This window comes from Mandrillus leucophaeus, unplaced genomic scaffold (genome assembly GCF_000951045.1).
Source record: "Mandrillus leucophaeus isolate KB7577 unplaced genomic scaffold, Mleu.le_1.0 Scaffold710, whole genome shotgun sequence".
Lineage (NCBI taxonomy): Eukaryota > Metazoa > Chordata > Mammalia > Primates > Cercopithecidae > Mandrillus > Mandrillus leucophaeus.
This window is the reverse complement of record NW_012107698.1, coordinates 386,411-409,838: the sequence shown is the minus strand read 5'-3', so window position 1 is coordinate 409,838 and position 23,428 is coordinate 386,411. Positions and strand designations below refer to the sequence as shown.

The following is a 23,428-nucleotide window of genomic DNA, read 5'->3' as shown; positions in this document are numbered from 1 at the left end:
CCCTTGTCATGAAGGTCAATTGTGCCTGCTGTGGAGGCCCCCAGTGCTCTGTACAATTTGAGAATCAGTGACCCACATATGTTACTTTTTGATTCTGAGTTGGTAATTGGCTCCTAGTAACTCACTTCCCATACCTTGGGTTTCTGTGGGTGGTGTTTGCACATTGCTCTCATTTATGTCCACTGGCTTGCCTTTTGAGGCTTAAATATAAAAGTATAGCCATATGTATAGGATGATACATATGTATGTGTATGTACTATATTTTCTTGTGATTTTGTATCTGTTACCACCAGCTAAAATTGATGTAAAAAGATAGGCTGGTAACAGTTTAGCCTACTTGTTCATGGTTTTCTGGGGGGAAGGGGAATCAGATAATTTTCCCTTAGATAAATAAGTGTTTAGGGTTGAGATATCTGTCTAACATGGCGCTATCACCCTCTCATAAAATCACCTTTTTATCCCCTGTCCTTTGGATCCAGAGAATTAACATCCATAATGTCAGGGAAATAGGATTCACTACCCCCATCTAGCTTCCTGTTCCAAGTCCACGGCCAGCACCTTGGCTGAGGCTTCTCAGCAGATCCATGGTGGTCTGCCCCTCAGCCATCTGTGCCTGGGAAACATCTGTAATTGGCGGCCCCAAGGCAGTGCCAAAGCCTCTTGGGATGGGTGGACACCAGAAACATCCAAGTTTCCAACCCTTCTGCCTGACATGGCCTGCCAGTTTCTAACAGAATTCCCTCTAATACTTCTGCTCACAGTATCAAGGGACTCCCAGATGAGCCTGAAATGGACAAGAGCGTACCTCTGCCCATGCTGACATGAGTGTAGGCTTTTCAGGTTAATGGAAGAAACTGGGTGCCTTTGGGGTTTACTTCGTATTGCCCCTGACTGGTTCGATGAACAGGGATTATCAACAATTTGCCAAGCAGCAAGTATGAGTTTACAAAAAACAAAACCCATAGGTGGAACAATCTTGCCAAACTGCCAGCTATGATATTCTGGGTTTCATTTAATTTTAAATCTATTTACCCCCAGGTGCAAGTGGCATGGAATTACAGTATCCCCTGTGGTCCCTCCCTGGATGTAGGTGTGTGGTAGACATCTGCTGACCAGCACTTGCAGAAGCTGAATTCTTATCTAACGCTGTTTGCTGGGGATCTTGTAGCCGAAGCCTTTTAAATCAAAGGGAATCATCAGAGAGAACAAAAAGGGATCCCCTATTCTTAAGAGAAAGGCCCTGATGGTGTTCCATTAACTGTCTGCCTTAAACGTCTGAATGCTTTAAATAACTAGAGTGCATTTGTCTCCCTGTCTCTGTCCTCATTAAGCAGGATAAGTTTAAACACACACACAAGTACACATACACACACATGCACACACGCTTCTGTGGGGATACAGCCCATGTCACTATTTGTTATTCATCACAGTATATGAGATCTCTGTTATGAAATGTCCTGTCTCCAAAAACAGATATTGCTTTTCTTTTAGAAAAATATCCTTGGCTGGATCCATGGAACTTTAATTAAAATCCTTGTTGCTCTTTAAAAAATGTTATTGCATTTCAGACAGCTTGGATGTAAAACAGTGATGCCAGGAACCAGAATGTTTTGCTGGTGGGATAAGGGACTATGAGAACAGATCAAAGGGCTGCCTGGGCTAGCCTGAGAGGTGTCAGGAGACAGTTCCTGGGAGAGACCTGCCACTTAATGTGGGACCATCAGTCCCCCAGATTTAAAGGTAGTTATCTGAAGCAGTCACAAATTTTCTTCCATTTGTGCCCTTGACATTGTCTAGGTTGTTTTCAATAAAAAACTAAGAAGATTATTATTAACTAATTAGTTAATTCATTTATGATTTTTGGTCATTTATGGCACTACTTAACACTGATCTCTTCAATAGGCTGTGAACCACCCGAGGACAGGAGCTACACCTGTTTGTTTGCTGCCATATCTCTGGCACAGGACTCAGAATGTGTTAGTGAAAGTAGGTAGGCAGTAAACATTTTTGGAATGGATGTGGAGGCCCTTGATGTTCTGGATATGAAGGATGAGATATGAAGGAGGCTAAGACACAGTCCTTGCCCTCATAGAGCTCTCAGGCTATTGGGTATATCAAAGGTAATTAGAACTTTTGGTTATTAGGAGTTACTATTTCTTTAGCGACTTATGATGTGCCAAGTACTTCTCAGACTTTTAACTCTCAAAGGAACTTCATAAGATAGGGTTTTTTTTTTCTTTTCCAGAACATGAAACAGTATGAGAGAATTTAAATGGTTTACCCAAAGACACATGTCTACTAAATAGAGAATGCTGTCTTTCAACTTGGACCTATCTGTCTCTAATAATTTTGATGGTGCTATCACCTTTGAACATTTATCTCTTAGTGTTTCAAAGTCAAGATTTTCTGCTTGTTCTTAATGGAGAACTAGAGGAGATTGAAAAACACATTTTTTTTTTTTTTTTTTAAGTAAAGTTACTAAATGGTTTGCATTACATTTATTTGGTCAGATGAGCTTTGTATTCATAAAATGGGAATGGAAATGTCTATCCTCTGCTTGTCCCACCATTGTAGTTTGGAAGTAGAGAACTTGTTTGATTTCATAGGCTCATGGCTGGAAATAATTTGCCTCATGATGTGTCGTGCCTTGAGTCTCACCTGTTTTTAATTTAGATGAGTCTCTGGACTTTAGATGAGACTGGTTCTGAAATGAGTTAAGACTTTGGGGCGTTTGGGATGGGATGAATATATTTTTCACTGTGAGAGGAACATAAATTTGGGGGACTAGGGGTGAAATACTGTGGTTTGAATGTGTCCCCCGAAAAGCATGTGTTGGAAACCTAAACCCCAATGCAACAGCATTGGAAGGTGGGGCCTAACACGAGATGATTAGCCCGTGAAGGCTCTGCCCTCATGAATGGATTAATGCTGTTATCACCAGAGTACGGTCATAAAAGAGTGAGTTCAGTTATTTCTCTCTCACTGTCTCTTGCTCTTCATCCTTCCACCATGTTATGATCAGAAAGAAGACCCTCACCAGGTGTCTGCCGCTTTATCTTGGACTTCTGAGCCTTTGAACCATGAGCTCATAAATGTCTGTTCATTATAAATTATCCAGTCTCAGGTGTTTTGTTATACCAGCACAAAATAGACTAAGACAGTACCTGTGAAGGTGAGACTCTTCCTGAGTGAGTGAAGGTGGTGCTGAGTGCAGGGCAGTCAGGTGGCGTGGGGGAAGCAGAGTAAGCCCCGTGCTCTGAGCTATTCTGAGCTTTTCTTACTTTTACTATGGGTGAGCTTGCAGGATGTAGATCAGTTGGTGCTGACGGTTTGGGCAGGGGGCAGGCAGATCAGCTGTGGAGGGTGCTGTGGCCATATTCTTCTCTTATGTTTCTGAGGAGAGACATGGGGCACTCTGCCACCACCAGAGATTTAGGAATAGAGCTGGTGGTGGGGGGTGCTATTCTTGTGGGCACCGAACCCCCTCCTCAGGTTCTTACACTCATTTGAAGAGGATCTGTTGCAGTTGAGCTGGGCAGTAACCTGGCTTCCGGTAGCATGTGGCCCCTTGCTTGAAGACGACAGGATCTGCCACTCACTAGGAGGTCCTTCGGGTCTGGAGCTGAGGCAGACGCTGAAGCAAAGGATGAAGGGAATTGGCAGATAATGTGCTTTCTCATGCGAATTCCTCAGTGGTCCTCCCATGAAGAAGGGTAGAAGAATGCTGGGACTCTCACTCCTTAGGCAGAAGGGACCAGATTTGACTTACTGCCTGGGTGCCTTTACGTCAGAAATTCTGAGTTCTTGTCTCAGGCGTGCTCTTGCATAGAGCCAGGATGCCACAGAACTAGCTCCCTCTTATATTTTGGCAGAGGATACATAGACTCAAAGCCTGCCCTGCCTTCTCATTCTACAGATTAAAATCAAACAAAACAAAACAGAGGCCCAGAGAGGTTATACGAATGAACCAAAAGATTTGGGGTTTTTTTGCCTTCAGTTTTGGCTTCCAAATCCATTTTCAGCCTTGTGCACTCAGGCTATGGGTGAACTGAGGAAGTCCAGACCTTCCTGCGGTAGAGGGATCCACAAGAGCACAAAAGTGCAGGTCAGCTCCAGCATCTGTGTTGCTTGAGTCTGGAGGTAGTGGCGGATGGGATGCCTTCCTCCTTGAATGACTCCCAGGCTCTGTAACAGCGGTCTTGAATGGCAGCTGCTTTTATGGGTGAGAGGGCGGACTTCATCAGAATCTCCTGGAGAGAGTTTCAAAACACGTGTAAACTCTGCTTGCCTCATGCTACCAAGTGTAATCCACAGTGCAAGAGATGGCAGTGAGCACAAGTTTTGTAAGTAATTCTGATGTGTCCATCCCCTGCTGAGTGCCTTGTGGTACTATTTGACAATGGTAAACCCTTGAGGGAGTTCTCATCTTAAGGGTCATTGTGTTCTCCACGGCATCTGATGTGTAATTCAGTGGATATTTGTTGAACCAACGGATGAAGCAAATGGCAGTGGAGAGATAAGAACAGAATCTGAGCAGACAGGCCTGAGCACTGGAATGTGAGGGGGACTGGCGGTGCCTTGGTCAATACGTGTTAATCGAGTGTGCTTAAAGGTGAGTCTGGCCTTCTGCAGCAGTCTGACCATTGACTCTTTATCAATAAACATAAATACTGTTCTGCCCTTGACCTCGAGAGTTAAAATAATAAATAGCTTAATTGGTCATCATTAACTCCACTTCAAATTTACTATTGCCGAGTGTGGCCTTGAACAAAATGACTCCCATGCTCAGCCCAGGCATTTTATCCCCGAACCTCCCAAAGGAGTGTCCCTGGTAAAACAAATAAAATCAGCCTCCCACCTACTCCCTCCCATCAATAGCACGTTTGCTATTGAGTCCAGGCAAATGGCCATTTGCAAGGTTGGATGAGTAGTTAAGCCACACAGGCACAATGTAGTATGACAACATTCTTTATGGTAATATCGTCCTCCTCATTACATTTGAATATAGATTGCCAGTGTGCAATGCCTTCGACCTCGCTCTCTATTTGTGAGGTTTAGGAGTTCTTCAGACAAGGTGACGTCCACGTGTGCTCCTCAGAAATTATTAGCCTATTTGTAAACCTAAACAAAATCATAGCTATTGTCTCTAAGCACTTAATTTGCCAAATCTCTTTTCTTCCTATCCTTAATTATGTATAAATTTATAGACTTAAGCCACCTGCCTCCTCAATGCTTGTATATAATTGTACCTCTTAGCTGCCACTTAATGGCTCAGGGCTCTTCCTTTATACTGTCTTTGCTTCAAACTGTACATTTAAATATCAGTACTCAGCTCAGCTTCTGAGTATTAAACATTTTTTCTCTACTTCCTTGAAAAGCTGTGAACAAGCCTTTTAGCATTTTATCTGGACCAAACAGTAGTGGTTTTACACGAGAAACGAGAACTCTGGAAGTAAATCTATGTATTTATATGTCTAAAGTGCATTATAAAAAGAAGCAATAAATCTAGTTTTCTACGTAAAAGGAATTAGATTTTCCAGTTTACCTCTGCACTGGGATTAATAAAATGTGCAACAAATAGCTGATGGAATGATCCATTTGAAGTTTGTAAAGGTATCTAGGGAAGCTGGCTGGAGTAGCCTTTCCATTTTTTCAAAAGCAGGATGCCTCTTAATTTTTTGATTCAGTCTTGTTTCTGAATGACTGTTTTAAAATGAGCTGAGAGGCTGTTACCTGCCTATTTCTGCATGGCTGAGCAAATTCACCCGTAAATCCAAGTTTCTCTTCGTTTCCATCACTATACGTCTCCAAATTACAGAGAATTCATTCCTGAGCTGGAGAGGTGCCAGAAGTTTCTCATCTGGCTGTCTGTGGGCTGCCTTTTTCTTTCCCCTCTTTGAGGCTTTCTGATGCCTAGAGTGAGCTCAACTCAAAGGTTTCCAGCCTCACACTCGCCTCACATTCCCCCACAGTCACATTGAGCTCTGTAATTCTGAGGAATACAGTGTGCCAGCATCCGATCCAGTCTCCTTTCACCTGCGGGTGTTCCAGAAACTTCAAAATGCGTCTGGTAATGTATTTGCTTTTCTAAACGTGCCACTTTGATGTGCGTTATATGCAGCTGCTTATTATTTTTTAAAAATCTGTCATCTGAATTAAAATGCATGCAAAAAATGTCAAAAAGAGCTTATAGAACAGTGTGGGCTTAATTGTTGGTCTAGGTGTGTGTGCATGTGTCCTTGTTAATGTAGGCATGTGTGCATAAATATGTATTATTTATGTATTCATGTGTCTGTGCAGACAGATTTCACTAAAGGAATCTCATTGAAAGCAACACTTTATATGAACATCCAGATTTTCTAATCAGATCTGTAAACATCTTAACAACAGCAAGTAGAAGAAAAATAAAATTTTCAAACCCATGCAAATGGTATGTTTTAAACACTTATTTAAAAAGCCCTCCTTTCTTGTGTGTGTGTGTGTGTGCATGTGTATGGGGAGGAGGTGTTGATTTTTGAAAACTGGGAGAGAAGAGTTGTATTGCTGCTGCACGAGAATTTCTACCCCATGTTACCTGCCTTCTTAAAACTCAGTAAGCACTGAGGGGAAAAGATGTGGTTCTGCTTTGGAGTAACCCCAGGGGAACGTTGATCCGCAGTGTTCAGCAGGCATTTTAGGTATTCTAAATACTAGTGCTTGAATAATAAGTAGATGGGGTAGATTTGCTATAGCCAAATCCTGCTATGTTTTCTGTCTTGTAGGAATCACATTCACACTGTACATTTAGGATCTGTATGTGTTTATTGAACTCGAGTGAAGCAGCGTGAGAGTGCAGGCTCATAAATCATATTATTTATTTGCTAGTGTTGGGTGCTAGATTCTAAAATTAAGAGATTACTTAGCAATTAATAATATAGTCAGCATCCCTTGTCTCATTGGGTGAGATTTACATCCTTGGGACTTGCTCTTCTAGTTGTAAAGATGAATGATTTAAGGTTCGTACTTAATTGCTATTTCAAACTCTTTAGCTAGAAAGATACTTGCAACACTATATTTAAAAGACTTATTCTGAAAAATGTGTATGTATATTTCTAACTGGTGGTGAGCTAATTATGACTATAATGTGCTATTTGCTTAAAAGCAACTGATCTTGAGTATTGCTTACTTTTGTAATAGAAACTTGTTTTCTTGCCTTCAGATTATCATAATTCTTTCACTTTGCACTATGCTCTTGCTTTTTGAGATCAATATTAACTAATTGTTGTAAAGATGAGAAAATGAGGCAGCAAGTCAAATAGCATTCACTAAGTAGGTTTTCTTTGAACTAGTAGTTTTCTAAGAAATTAAATAGATTTTCACAAGTAGGTTTTCTAAATGTTCAGTGAGTAGTGATACTTGAAAATGGAAGCATCTTAAATATTAACTTAAGTGGAGCAGATTAGGATAGTATTAATGCCATCTTGTAGTTTCTTAATATATTTAAGATGAGGTAGTAAATAGGTTAATTATTTTATATTGGCTATTATTTTTGCTTCATGATAATGATTATAAAAGCAACAATTGCTTTTGATTTACTTCGCATTGTGGACAATTGTAAACTTTAGTAAAATAGTTTACTAAGTTGTAACAATAAAAATGAATATTATTAAAGTCAGTGTGAAAGCTGCTTTTACTTTTTAGCATCCGAGATCTAATATTTTATCACATATAGAGCTGTGTACTTATAGAGGATTATGTATATTTTTAAAAATTTACATAACTCTAAATGCTGATTTTATCAACCATGTTCAATTTATAATTAAAGTATAATAGTACAGTAAAAATGCATTTCAGTGTGTAGAAATGGCTCCTTGAAACAGCATATTATATTAGGAGCCATTAAAAATCTGTGTAGGCTATTAATGTTATACTCATAGATTGTTCTGTGTGTAACTGATTCCTATTTTAGGTCCTATTCATTTCCAGTGTTATAAATGAACCTACGATTGTGTCCTATTCAGTGTAGGAATCTTGTCTTGAATGTAAATATCTTAATGAAGATTTTAAATTGAATGAATAGGATGGCTGAAGATTTAGCAGTACCTTTTTTCATGTGTATTGCAATATGCATAAATACATATATAAAAATAGTAAGTTATGTAAAAATATTCCTTGCCTTCAATCACATTACAAAATACTCTCACTTTACTTTTGAAGTCAGTTATTTTGTTTGAAGTTTCATAGGTGTAAAAAGAGGTTTTGTTTTTCAAAGCTTATGTAGTACTGTGTGGTAACAGGAAAACACTCTGTGCCATTTTGTAGTGAATATCATATGTACTAAAAAGTGAAAGGAAAGAATGCTGCATTTGCCATCTGTCTCTAAGTATGACCTCCTACTGGCTTTAGACATATTGTAGACCAGGCCTTTATTTTATGAAACAAATTTATATTACCCCCAAATACCTAAAATGATTGTACAACACTTCCCCCATACAATAGTTTCCCCATTATGTGACTGAGAGTGTCCTAACAAACATTTTATTTTTAAGGCTCATATATAGAATGAAGACATACAAATATAATTTGTAGGCTGACCACGCATCCAAAGCTGAAAACATTCTTCCTTTAAGTAAGCATTTATTAAGCATCACATCGCCAGGCTGGCTTCTAGCTTTGGGACAAAAGCAGGTGTCAAGTAGGGAAGCTCCTGTTTAAAGATACCATTCCTACTATTTCATTATTGACTGTTATTTATGGAGGCATGACACCTTCAATACGGTTTGAGAATTGCATTGGCTTTTTTGTTTGTTTGTTTTTTGTACCACTTAGTTTCAAAAGGACAAAATTCTTGGGAGCATTTGCCAATAGAGAAGAACAATCACAGTTAGAGTGGGGAGGGCATGCTGATCAAAAAAAATTCTCTGGGGAAGATGAGTTCTCAACCAAGCAGGGGAGGAGGTTATTAGCAAAAATTGATATAAAGGAGAGGAATAGGAGAATTTGGGGTAGATGGAACAGAACGGAAAAGTAAATCATGGCAGGAGACGAGAAGGCAATGACATTGTGTGGAGAGAGGAGCTATATTAGAAGTAAGAGGAAATAAAATTAAAAAAATTATAGAGTTGGGCTTTACATTTTTCAAAATTAGTATTCACTAACCTTATTATAGTCTGTGGAAAATAATTTGATTAAGTAAACATTTATCCTATTTTGTTGTACCAAACAACCTCTGTAAACAAAATTTCAAAGTCTACATAATAATTTTAATTTCTATTTATTGAGCATTTACTATGGGCCAGCTATAGGCCAGGCACTACACTAAATACTTTAAATGCATTATCTTATATAGTCCTCATTTACTATTAATATCCACATTCTACTGGTGAAGAAACTGAGGTACTGAGAAGTTTATGTAACTTGTCTAAGTTTGTATAAGGTCAGAAATGGAGGAGTGGGATTTGAACCCAGATTCTAGAGCCCAACCTTCTAGCTACACACACAAAAAAAGTCACTTCAGCTTATTTCATCTCTAGTTCCAGGTCCAGACTGGTATAACTAGTTGTTCACTGGCTGTGTCATTTAGGTTCTCTGGAAAGAGATTCTGAGACAGAATTAGTAGTGCAAGTGGTTTATTTGAGAGTAAAGACAAATGGGGAAGGAAGCAAAATTGGGCAGGGAGAGCCTTCTGACCACACAATGCAGATCTCACAAAATCTCACCCAACCCAATGGCAACCTCTGGAGGGAAGAGTGCCCATTAAAGGAGTCTCACAGTGGGCAGAAATGACCAGGCCTAGTACCCCTGCTATGCTCAATCGCTGGCTAGGGGTTCTCTGAAAGAGCATGACTGTGGCTTAAAAGTCAAGGAAGATCCTGAAGGTCCTGTAGCTGGATGTTGTCAGCTAACTGTACTTCTTACAGCTGAATAGCAAGTTCTTTCTTGAAGGGAGAGCTGGGCAGTGTACCTCTGTGGCTGTCAAGGTGATATCTCTACAAAATGTATCATAGGAACTTAGCGGTAAGGCAAGCTAGGTGCCTAGGGTGAAGAATTTAAGGAAGTTCGTATGCTTTGGGTCATTCAGGTGCTGAGTGGGCACCTCAGAGTAAGTGTCTCCTTAAGTTTTGCACCCTCAGGCACCTTGCCTGTCTCACCCTAGTCCCCAGAACCTCACATTCAACACACTTAGAATTGATCTCATCATAGTCCCTCCAAATGTACTCTTACAGTCTTATCTCTCAGGAAAATCCAAGAACTGCTCAGTACATCCTCCTACTAGTCTCTGCTCCCATCCAATTCAGTCTCTCCACTGCCACAGCATCATCTATGTGAAATACAACTCTGATTTATAATTCCAATGCATAATACTCTTCATTGGTTCCCTGTAGCCTAAAGAATGAATTCCAAGGTTCTTTCTATGGCATGTAAAGACCCTGTATGATCTGACTGTATGGACAATCTGGATTCAGGGCTGAAGCAATTTCAGTGCTGTATCTAAGGAACATTAGAATTGTTTATTTTTAAATATTTTAAATATAGAATAGGTATTTTATAGAATAGAATTTTATAGAATAGAATAGAATAGAATTTTTAAATATAGAATATAGAATTCCATATATTTGGAGAATATATGGAAACTAATGGGAGATGTACCTGGAAAAGTAAATTGGAGCTGACCAAAGAACTGTGGTCATGGAGTTTAACTTTTCTTTTGAAGGGATCTGATCAGAGAAGTAACATGATCAAATTAGGCTTGCATGAAGGTGAATGAGGCTGCGATGTGGAGGCTCCACTGAATGGAGAGCAATCGGAGTCAGGGAGACCAGTAAGAAGGCTGTGTTGCTATTCCAGGTGAGAAGAAATGAGGTCTTGAGTTAGGAATGTAAAAAATAAAAAAAGACATGAAAAAATATGAAGGAAAAATAGAATTTTAAGGCTTATTAAAAGAAGATGTGAGGGGAAGATAGTACTCAAATGGGACTTGAACACTTGAATTGAGTGATGGGAGGCTTGTATATGGGAACCAGAAATGGACAGAAGGATCTTGTCGAGGAAAGATGACGAGAGTCTAAGAGGTGTCTGCAGATTAACCATCTCATTTATTTCCCCAAATGAATATTACACAAATTTTTCATTTTTCCTTCATCTCAGGCACTGCTTGTTCAGCTCCTCAAATTTTGCCTGATTTTTAATTTACTGTCATTTAGAGATTTTCACAATAATCCTTTAAACAAAAGATTAAGGCATCAAAGACAAAAGCTATGTTTACAGACACCAACCATTCTAACAACATTTAGGTTCTTTTTTCTAAATTCAGCTGTAAAAACACCTTTTTGGGATCCACACAATTTCTAACAGCCAGTTTGAGTAACTAATTATTATTATATTTTATTTTTTTAAGAAGTTGTATTGGCTTCATATAGACCTGATCCTGCCCAGCAGAGGCTGACAAGACTGGCCCATCTAATTAAAGGTCTTTGTTCCTGGGGTAGATAGAAGAGCCAACACTGTTATCATGAGTTGCAGACATCTTCTCATAGAGGAAATCTGAAACTGCTGCCTCCCACTGCCCAACTAACAAAGGGGCAAAGGTAACTGATTTAACATGAACAGAAAAAAGACTTTGCAAATAAAGATTCACATTATATATGATTGTGACACATAATTAAAAACTCAATTTTCAATAAAACGGAAATAATGGCAAAGACTTGATGCTAAATAAGCTTTAGGTGCAGAAATGAATAGTAAGTTTTATAGGAATTTGCAATGCAATATGAGAAGCTCAAAGCAAATATTTAATTGCCCTGAAAACTGAACAACATAACAGTCACATTTGCATATTCTTCCAGGCTGACTTGTTTTACTGTAGAGTGCAGGAAACCCCTTGTAGTAATATTATGTTAGCATCCATGGTGTACAAAAAAAATTTTTTAAGAGACAATCAAATTAACCTCCAAATCTGACTGAATAACCGCCTACACTGACTTGTGCCTAACAAGCTGCGACAATCAAAAGATAAGCTGGTAACATGTTGTTTGTTTTGTGACAGTGATAACAGAGATCTAATGCCTCATTCGTAACTAGGGCTGCCAGACATAGAAATACAAGATTTGCATACTCTGACCTCCAGAGCATGGAGCTATCGTAAGCCAATGAGTATAAATTCCCTTTTCTGTTTCAGACTTAGATATAGGACAGTATGTTTTCCTGATTTCATTAAAAAAATGAATAAGACACTGAAACATAAAAGGGAGGGGTCTGTGTATGTGGACATTTGTAATTCTGTGCTCTAACTCCAAACTTCAGGGAAGCGATCTATACGGATGATGTTTAATCTTCATGGCAAATCAATGAGGCAGACACTGTTGGTTACTGCCTATCTCACAGATGAGGAAAACTGCTGGAGAGGCTTGATAACCTGTTAAAGGTAACAGAGTGGTCAAGTAGCAGAGTGGATTTGGACCCAGGGCCTGAGCTCTTAGACATTGAGCTGGGCATGGAGGGTGTGAGCAGAAGCAGTGATTGGCTGGTGGGGTTTGCCCACCCAGAAGGCTCTCCTCTGAAGCTCTCCATCCTTGGACTGCTCTTCTTACCTTTCCTGGGCTCTCAAACTTTCCTATATACTGTAAGGAAATACAGTTGTAAATTCAGGAACCAGCACCAAACCTATTTTTTTGATGGACAGATAATGAGTTTCTCACTGAGCTTAAAAATATGTTGCTACCATATTCTAGTGATGTATGTCTCTGCAGTGTGGGAGTCCATCTGCTCATCCTCACCTAACTATATCACTTTTTAAAAATGGGCTTTGTTGATACTTGGAATTGGGAGACTTTAATTCTGCCTTCAATTTTAGTCCACATTGGACAATTTGAGCTCATACTTTATGGGAGACAGCAAATTGCCACTATATGCTACTCTATGACCATGTATATGTAATTAAATATACATGAATATTCCAACTGTATGGCAGTCTGATGAAGGAAGAACTAGATGTGATGGAGCTCCCTGGTAGGCTCTCTTTGTTAGCAAGGATGACCCCATTTATAGCCCCTTGTATGTCTCATTCTGAAGTATTGATTTTCTTATCTGTAAAATGAATATTATGACAACTAGTTCCTGTAAGGAAGCATGTTGTAGTGGAATAAATACAGGCTTTGGAATCAGACATGTCCCGGTACACATCCCTTGCTGTCACTTTGGAAAGCCACTTTAATATCTCTGGAACAGGAATAATACTACTTAGTATTGCTATGAGGATAAGACGGTGCCTGTGTCAGTCCTGGCACAGGGTAGGTATTCAATAAATGTGTTTAGCATATCGTTAGGAGCACAGAGACAGAGTGCATAAGTCATTAAAAGCACCTGACCCTGGACCCAAACTTCTAGGCTCAAATCTGAGCATTATCATTTATCAGCCGAGTTACCTTGGGGAATTGAGTTCCCTGTGCCTTGTTTTTTTTGTCTGTAAAATGGAAATGACTAAAGTACCTTTGTAATAGGGTTGTTGGGAATTACAGGAGACTTAAGGTATATGAAGTACTTAGAACAGTGCCTGGCACACAATAAACACTCCATGAGTGTTAAGCCCCTCTTTTGAGATTTATTTCACTTCAATGTGATTTCTTCTCAGAGCTCAAGGCCTGGAGATTCACAGTACCTCTAGCGGCAAGGATTTCCAGTTTCTTGTTATCTAAGACCTAAAAAAACACTTGTTTTAATCCAGTGTCCACTGAAAATTAATAGTATCCATTTTAGTTTAATAGATTGTTGTATCATCTATACCCGTTGTTGGCAAAGGCAGGGCTCTCAATAGCAAGGGTGGGTGAAAAGCAAATTAGGACAACCAGCTTTAGATAGTAATTTGCATTTAAAAAAATCTATCAACACTTGATTAGCACCTCCCTTCGGACCTATCAGTTTTACTTCTAAGAATTTTTCTACAGATGAACTCACATTACTGAGCAAAGACATGTGGTGAAGTTTTCGTTGCAGCATTGTTTGTGTTATTAAAAATCTATAAACAACTAAGTATTCACCCAGGGAAAAATATTGAAATAATTTGTTATATCCATGCAACGGAATACTGCAGAGGAGAGAGCTTAAAACTGTTTGAGCAATACAGGAGAATATTAAAAACTACACAAACATACTTTTAGGAAAAAAGCATTTTGGGGGCAGTCTATAGCATAAATGATACTGTGTTAAAAATAGTTATATATTTACATCCATTTGCTTGTATAATCATAGAAAAATTCTCAAAGCATGTATGAGAAACTAGTGTTTACCAATCAGAAGTGGAATGTATGTGGAGTGAGTACTTTTCCATTTTACTTTATGTACCCTCTTTGAATTTTAAAACATGGGCATATATTGCTTTTACAACTTAAAGTTGTTTTAAAAAATGGTCAATAAAAAATTCCTTTGTTCCCTCTACTGCCATATATTAGTTTTTTTAAAAAAATAGTCCTTGCAAATGTAATCCTAAACCTTGGTATAATATTTTTGAGTAATGGAGTCAACTATCATCTTTAGTTAAAAACAGAATGCGTATCAACTCACGGCCAAAGCTCTAATTTGCTCCCAGGGAGCACAGACCAAAATGACTAAGGAGATACCCTAACATCAAGTCACAGGAGACTCTTAAGTCCTGTGGCAAAATTTCCTGTATTTCAAAAATTCATGCACTTAGAGAGGAAACATTAAATCAAAAGCATTAGATGGGGGTAGGGAGCATTGAGTCAATGACTTTTCCTCAGGACTTATTAACGCTAAACATGGGGAAACATTACACAGGGGACTTCTTTACATTAAGGTTTCTCTGTATTTCTAAAACCCCTCACTCAGTCTTTTGCAAAATGCTGTATAAAAGTTACATTGCTTTTGAGTTTTGAGGGCGGAAGTGATTTGCATGAGGAGTAATCAAGATTCCTGCTCTTTGTACTTTCAAAAGTGCCTACACAAACATTGTCTTATTTGATACTCACAAACAAGGTATTTAGGACAAGAATAAAGCTCATTTTCTATATAAGGATCTGAGGTTTAGAAAAGTTAAGCGACAAGCAAGTCAGCGTGGAGCTGAACACAGAAGGACCCTTGGCTGTGTCTTGGCCTTTTTTTTTTTTTTTTTTTTTTTTTTTTTTGCCACCAGCACTCAAGGGTGTGGCTATACAGCAGAATCACTCCTCTGGTTGTGAAATGTGAAGTGGTTTAGTACTTTCTTGGAGTTACTTTTAACTCTGGTCTAGAAAGACCCAGGAATGGCAAATTGAACTTTCTCCCCAAAGTGAATTATAAACATCCAAATTTAATTGGTTAAGGAATCTCTAATAAAATCCAGGTAGATCTAGTTTCTCATTTTGCCTGTCATCCTTACTAGCCATATAATCTTGGGCAAACTGTTTCTTCATCTATAAAATGAGGTTAATGATAGCTTTAACCTTCCATGGCTGCTGTTAAGATTTTAAATGAAATAATGTGTGAAAAGTGCCTGGCAAAGTGCATGGTACACAGCAGAAGGTCAATAAACACCCAAGGCAATAATAATTATTAATAATATGATAACTAAATCAGGGTCCAGGTAAGCATGGCAGGCAGGGTTCTGATAGAAGCCAGAACTTTTGTCTCCTTGGAGGTGACAGCCAGGAGCTGCATCCCAGAGTGGGTGCCAATTGGCTTCTTTTCTTTGGAAGGATCTTTCCCTGGAAACACAAAGAACCAACTAAGCATGGGCAGGAAAGCTACTTTAAACTTCCCTGCATGTCATTGTAGGGGCTTGGACATTTCTGACTGAAGAGAATACCCCCAGTTTAAAACAGAGTTCACTACCTTTCTAGTTTATGGTCATCAGTAAGACGAGGAGGGAGCAGTCACCTCCCCTAAAAGGACAACCTGATGATCTTCTTACCCTGGGGAGTTGGTCTTCAGCCTCCTAAATTACAACTTAAAAAATCAGATTTTGGCTGAAATCTGAGAAGCCAGAGTTCAGAATCTAGATAATAAACAATGAAAGGTCTATTTACTAGCTATTTAGCTTAAAAGTATTTTACTAATTTCTCATTTGAGTTTTTAAAAATTATTTTGCTTTATTACACAGTTTATACTTACTGAAAAAAAATACAGAATCAAGATGGAATAAAAATCCTTAAGAAGAAGCATTTCATAATCATTTTGGTATATAGCCATTGAAACTAAAAAAATAAATATGTTTTAATGAAAACTCTAAAGCACTGAACGTACAGTTTATGACCTCTCAAAATCTGGGAATATATCATGTGCATCTTTCCATGTCAATACATTTTTTTTCCTATTATTTCATTTTCAATGGTTGTGTAGTATTTGATTGGGTAGACATTCCCTAATTTAATCTTTGGATCTTGAATGCTTAGGTTGTTTTCTTCCTGCAAGAAAAATTCTTGAAAAATTATTGCACAAGTCTTTACTTCTTTATAAAAAATAAATTCCTAAAAGTGGAATTTTTAGGTCAAAGAGTAAATGCATTTTAAAGGGTTTTGATGTCTAATTGTCTCCCAGTTATATTTGCCAATTTTACCCTCATTATTAGTACAAGCATGTAACTAATGACTATTTAGGTAAACATGACTTCTATTTATTTATTGCAAAAGTTGAATACCTTTGCAATAGCCTGTATTACCATACCAGAAATAAAGAGGACTTCTTGCTGACACCAACTGCTACTTTTGTTTTTATAATCCAAACACAATATATTATTAAGTCAGTGTGTTAATTAATTGTATTCAGGAGCTTGGTAATCATGATCAGTAGAGTACAATTTGCTTTTGGTGGAATGTAATGGAAAATGTAGAAATAACTCGGAGGAAAAGTTACTACAAGCACACTTCCCTGGAGCCCATTAATTCCACCCACATACCTTTTTTAAGGGGTGAGAATAAAACAATCAAGGGCATATAAACCCTTCCACTGTGGTTATCGTCACATCAATTTTCTCTATGGTTGGAAGTAACCCTGCCTGATCCCTTCTGCACCACGCTAGGCTTCACAGTAGAAACGTGAAGATTGGAAACTTTTCAGCAGAAATTACTCTTGATGACACCAGCCCCGCTGACAGAGTAATTCCTGCTGGAAAGAAGGCGTCTGAATTAATGGTCTAATAAGCCGAGTTAGTGTTTCATCTTGGCAAAGGATTAATTAGGGGAAGAGAAATTAACATTTATTTGGGTTCCTATTTGACAGGCCCTTTATTATTACATTATTGCATTTAGTACACCCTATCAACCTATGAGGTAGGTATTGCTGTAGGCATTTTACAATGAAGGAACTGAAATTCAGTCAAATAAAGTATCTTGCCTAAGGCCCCATAGCTGGTGAGCTGCAAAAGTGAGATTTGAACCTGGGCTCCCTGCTTCGGGAGTCTGTGTTCTTTATACTGTTACTTCTCACTGGTTGTACAACAAGTCTGACTGTCTCTCCTCTAGAATAGTCATTATAAGTATGAATGCACTTCTAGTCAACTAAACTGCAGGTTTCCTCTTAAAATCAGTATGTCAGTCTTACTTAGAGCACTCAGAATACTGAGTCTGTTTACAAACTTTTGTAGGCCAGAAATAGAAAATCTGCTAAGCTAGTCAGACAATGAAGAGTTTATTATCTTAGGTAACAAGATATCCTGAGACAGAGGGACTCCTGCTTTTTTTCAGAGGCTCAGTGATTTCGTCATGGACTCAAGTCCCCCACCTTGCTGCTCTGCCATTCTCAGTGCTATCTTGTAAGTGTCTTTTATTGTGTGGTGACTTCAGAAGCTCTGAGTGCAACATCTTCATGTGTACTACAATGTTCAGAGACAGGAAAATGAAATGGCTCTTCCTCACACATCCTCTTTCTTTTGTAAGAGCAAGACAAACTTCCCAGTAGACTCTCTTGTGCCTCATTGCCCAGGACTGTGCCATAGGCCCCTTCCTAAACCACACCTTGGCATTGGGAATAACTTAAGCCAAGATTCACCTGAGGGTGGGGAGGGTGAATGCTGACACCAGAGCCAGGCTTTGTGGCAGGAGGAACCACCAAAAATACTGCCAATACGGCATTCCAGAGATTTTGATATTTCTTTTTGTAGTTAATTGTGTATATATTCTGGGATTCTTCAGTGGTATAAAAGTATACTATTGCTTTTCTAGATAGTTTTATTTTTATATAACTACCAACTAGAAATGAGCATGTCATTTTTTCAGTGTGGTTGACCAAATCCTTCCCATTTCCATCACCTTCTCCAATGTATTTTATATTCTTCTTTACCCAAATGTTCACCTATTCTAACTCTTCTTCACAATCCTTCTGGATACAACTTCTTCCAAGAATGTGGGGAAAGTATGATTTTAATGCAAAATGAAGAACCCAATATTCCCTGTCTATTAGAGTTAGCATAATTTTTGCCCTTAAACAAAAAAGAGTATTGTCTTACTGGAGAGCATTAAGTAGAATAAACCTACTTTTCTGTCATTAATAAATAACATGATCATCTTTTCTTTCAGCAATTCATTTAACCCTCATGCTTGTACTCAAACAAAACAAAAATTGAAGTGGAGGGATGTCCATTAATTTCCAAAATAATTAGTTCAATAAAGCAACTTGTTGATTCAAGGGGAAAGGTCAGTTTTTTTTCATTGTATTGGCTTATTAAATTTGAAGAATTTAGTTCAACAAATGTTTATCACAATCTATTATGTACTAACATTGTGGGAAAGTAAGAGAAGCTATAGAAAACCTTACACAACCTGGTAGAGAAGAAGAATAAATAATCAACTTAGAAAAAGTATCTATAATAAACTATTACATGAGATACAACAAAGGTATATGAAAATTATGACATCAATAACAAATGTATTGAGCACTGATTATGGCCTAGATTGTGCTTCTATTTGCTTTACAGGTATTAACTCATTTAGTTTCCAAACAACTCTATAAGTTTTTTTTTTTTTTTTTAGGCCTATTTTACAGATGAAAAAACATAGGCAGTAAAGAAGCATGAGGAGAGTTTCACGGGAATTTGGATGAGGATGCAATTCTTCCTGGGAAGTTAGGGGAGCAAGTGTTTTAGGGGAAAGATATGTGGAAAAGGTGACCTTCCAGCTAGTGTTGAGGCGGGAGACACAGGGGGAAAAAATGGTTTTGTAGTGGGGAAAAATGGCATCTGTAAAACATCTCTGAAAGACCTTTGTGTGTCCTGTGTGGCTGAAGCACTGTGCAAATATGTGGAGGTTAAGGAAAGGGAAACTGTGGTTGGGTTGTCTAAGTGGTGTATGCCCAGCTAAAGGGCTAGAGGTCTGTCATCATGAGTCAACACCCATCTAAGGTGTTTACACAGGAGAGTGACATGATGAAATATGGTTTTAAGAAAATGATTCTAGGACAGACAGAGAAAAACAGACTGGATGGAGGAGGACATGAAAAGGAAAAGGGAGACCCACAGGCTCAATAACCTCTCTGTGAATAGCAATGTCATTGTTCAAAATGTGAGAGAAATCTGATATCCTTCAGCAAGAATATGAACCTCAACCATATGCCTTATACAAAAATTACCTCATAATGGATCACAGACTTGAATGTAAAATGGAAAACTATAAAAAGTTTAGAAAAAAATAGAAAAATTTTGAAACCTCAGATTAGGTAAAGCCTTCTTAAACTTATCACCAAAAGCACTATTCATAAAAGAAGAAAACTGTCAAATTGGACACTATCAACATTAAAAACTTTTGCTCTGTGAAAGACCTTGTCAAGAGAAAGAAAAGACAAGCTATAGACTGGGGGACAATATTTGCAAATGGCATATATAACAAAGGAATTGTATCTAGAATATATACAATGAACTCTTTCAACAATAAATAACCCAAACAATCCTTTTGGAAAATGGACAAAATACATATACATACATTTCACGTGAAGAGGATATATAGATGGCAAATAAGCACATGAAAGGATGTCCAACATCATTAGCCATTGGTGAAGTGCAAATTAAAATGACAATGGGATATCACTACGTATCAATCAGACTGGCTAAAATTAAAAGTAGTGATAACATCAAATGCTGATGAGGATGCAGAAAAACTGGACCACTCGGACGCTGGTGAGAATATAATGTGGTACAACCATTCTAGAGTAGAATATGACAATTTCTTACAGAACTAAAATGTGCTTACCATGCAACACTATAATTGCACTGTTGGACATTTATCTCACAAAAATGAAAACTGTATTCACGTAGATGACTGTACACAAATGTATACAGCAGCTTTAGTCATAATAACCCCAAACTGGAAACAACTCCAGTGTACTTTAATGTGTGACTGGTTGGTCAAACTGTGGCATGTCATAAACTGGAATACCATTCCATAGTAAAAGGAAGAGAACTATTGATATACACAACTTGGGTGATCTCTTGGAAATTATACTGAGTGAAGAAAAGCAGTATCAAAAAATTATATATTGTATGATGCCATTCATATAACATTCTTGTAGTGACAAAATTATATAGATGGGGAACAAATTCGTTGTTGCCACAGTTGGGAAAAGAAGAGGAAGGAGGTGGGGGGGCTATAAAAGGGTAGCAGGAGGGATCCTTGTGATGGAACTGTTCTGTATATGGACTGTGGTTAGTGGTTACATGAACCCATATATGTGATAGAATTATATAGAACTAAAAACACACACACACATATACAGTGCATGTAAAACTGGTGAAACTTGATTAAGCTTGGATTGTATCAGTATCAATTTCCTGGTTGTGATATTGTACTGTAGTTATGTAAGATGTCATCATTGGGGGAAACTAGAGAAAGAGTACACAATATTTTTCTCTATTATTTCCTACAATGAAAATTGTGTGAATCTACAATTATCTAAAAATAAGTAAAAAAAAAAGGCATAAAAATGAGTGTACTAAAAGAAGATAAATTCGGTTTGGAAATGTTGAGTTTGAGAAGCTAGAAAAGTCTAGTAGCATGTTGGTAGGACAGTTTTAGAGTGGAAGAATGGAAGACTAATTAGAGGGTATTGGTAAATCTGGAAGTTGTTTGCATAAAAATAGGAAAGTCTTTGATGAGATTGCCCAGCAGGTGAGAATGAAGCCATAATCATAATAAGAGCTCACATAATTGACCTATCACTTTCAGACATTGTGCATCCTATAGACATGTTCCTTATTCACTCTTCACAACAAACCTATGATGTAGCTACTATTATTATATCTACTTTACAGATAGGGAAACCAAAGCCTAGAAGGGTTAAGCAACTTGCCAGGGTCACACAGCTGGTAATCAGAGGAGCTAGTCTATGTGACTCCAGAGGTTACCTTGCCTCCAGCATGAAAGAAAAGCACTGAATAAAAGCATGGGAATATGATCATTTCAAGTTTTGGCAGAAACCAGAAAAAAAAGCTTATGAAAATGACAGAGGAGGTAACCCCATTAAGACCTAGGTTTTATATCCTGAGCCTTGAAGGGGATTTACTCTAGTCCTGTCCTTCAGGTCTTGGAGGCACATCCTAGTTACTTGTTATCAAGGGAAATGCATAAATTCTGTTTGTACAAGATTGTTGGATGCTGGGTCAGTTCTGAGAAGCATATGGTCCATGGAGTTGGTGGGTGGGACTGGTCTGGGTCTATTCATGGAGTCAGTGGACCATGGGAGGGAAGTTAGACTTGTCCAGGGCTAAAAACTCAGAGGCACATATGGGTGTGTCATATTGGAGGAATTAGGAGAGGGGAATGAAATGAAGGTCAGCTGTGAGGAAGCTGAGGCGAGAGTAGGAGAAATGAGTTGAGTCCGGGACTGTGGAGAGGGTACAGCGGCCGCCCTTCCCACAAGGTCTGGGACAGTCAGGCCTCTCCCTTGAAGGGCAGAGCTAGGACTCAGCCCATTTGCGTGACCTAGACTTGGGCTTCCCACCTTGTCTTTTCACAAAATTTATCAGTTGGAAGGAATCAACAAAATTGATCAGTTGTCTAGTTTCATATGGACATAACATAAAAGCCTTACTAGCTTTCATGAATAAGGGATAAAATGTAGTTTTGTTCTTTCTTAATGTCCCCAGTTGATTTGTATCATAATTCCTGCAGATGTAGCTAAAAACAAAATCCCTAAAATATAGTGGAAAGCATTAATTGAGGAAGTTTCAAAATGATATTAATATAATTAATGTTGACCTATGGAAACTGTAACTTGAATTTTTCTTAGGACATTTTTTTTTTAGAATAATAGTACTGTCATCTTCATAATTCATCAGCTTTTGCTATAATAACATTGATTAGAAAGAATACTCCTGGATTAAATGTGTGAATACAAGTGTAGGGCAGAGACAATATCTTAGTCTATTCAGGCAGTTAACAACAAATAACATAGACTGGGTGGCTTATTAACAAAAATTATTTCTCTTGGTTTTGTAGACTGGAAGTCCAAGATCAGGGTGCCAGCATGGTTGGGCTCTTGTGAGGACCCTCTTCTAGGTTGCCAATTACTGACTTCTCAACTTCTTGTTGTATTCTCACCTTGTGGAAAGAGTTGTAGAGAGTTCTTTGGGGTCCCTAATGGGATTAATGGTACTAATTCCATTCATAAGGGCTCCACCTTCATTCATAAGGGCTCCACTTTCATGACCCAATCACCTCCCAAAGACTGCACTTTCTAATATCACCTTGGGGATTAGGATTTCAACAGATGAATTTGAGAGGGACACAAACATTCAGACCATAGCAGTGAGTCTGCAGTGTCAGAAATTAAGACAGTTATCAAAACCAAAATGGGTATTTACACACACACACACACACACACACACACACACACACACACACACCCTGCAGCTTGAAGGACTCCCTTTGGCTTTTGGGACAATTTGAATATCAGAATGATAATGGCACTAAAATATTATAACTTTTAAATAAAAACTTTAAAAGCCCATGGGTTCATAGTGATACTAAAAAGAAAGAGAAAGGAGGAAAGAGTAGTGCAGAAAGCTATGCTTCACAGAATTTCAGCTAATAAATGTAGAAGGAATAATGGAATTAAATAATATCTATTTTGAAATTTCTAATAAATTGAGCAAAGAGTGTCAATGAATGCTAAAATTATTTTACGGATTCAGAATATTCTCATATTCTCAAAGTCTAACCCTTCAGATGACTTAAATTACTACAAGGGGGAAAATGTGCCTCTACAGTGGACAGATCTGGAGGACATCACCTTCCCCAACCCAGCATCATCAAGAGGGGGACCACTTGACATTATCTGCTTCCTGATGAGTTACAGTAAGATGAATACAATATCACCTACATAGTACTCTTGGCAAAAATGTTAAATCAGAATATAATCACAAGGATACAGTCAGACAAATCCAGAATGTGGGACATTTTGTAAGACAAGTGGCTGGTATCTTTGGGACTGTTCTAGCTATGGAAAGACCAAACAGAAACGTAGCATCCAA

The 23,428-nt window shown here is 38.2% G+C and overlaps 1 protein-coding gene across 1 annotated transcript in view; it reads left to right on the top strand.

Annotated features, from left to right (window-relative positions):
• The first annotated feature begins 5,880 nt into the window (after positions 1-5,880).
• The window catches only part of IQCJ (IQ motif containing J), a 180,341-nt gene continuing 162,793 nt past the window's right edge, over positions 5,881-23,428 (top strand). Inside the window, exon 1 of the mRNA XM_011965012.1 lies at positions 5,881-6,070. Within this exon, the coding sequence (XP_011820402.1) occupies positions 6,062-6,070 (9 nt within the window). The 5' untranslated portion in view covers positions 5,881-6,061. The remainder of the gene's footprint in view (positions 6,071-23,428) is intronic.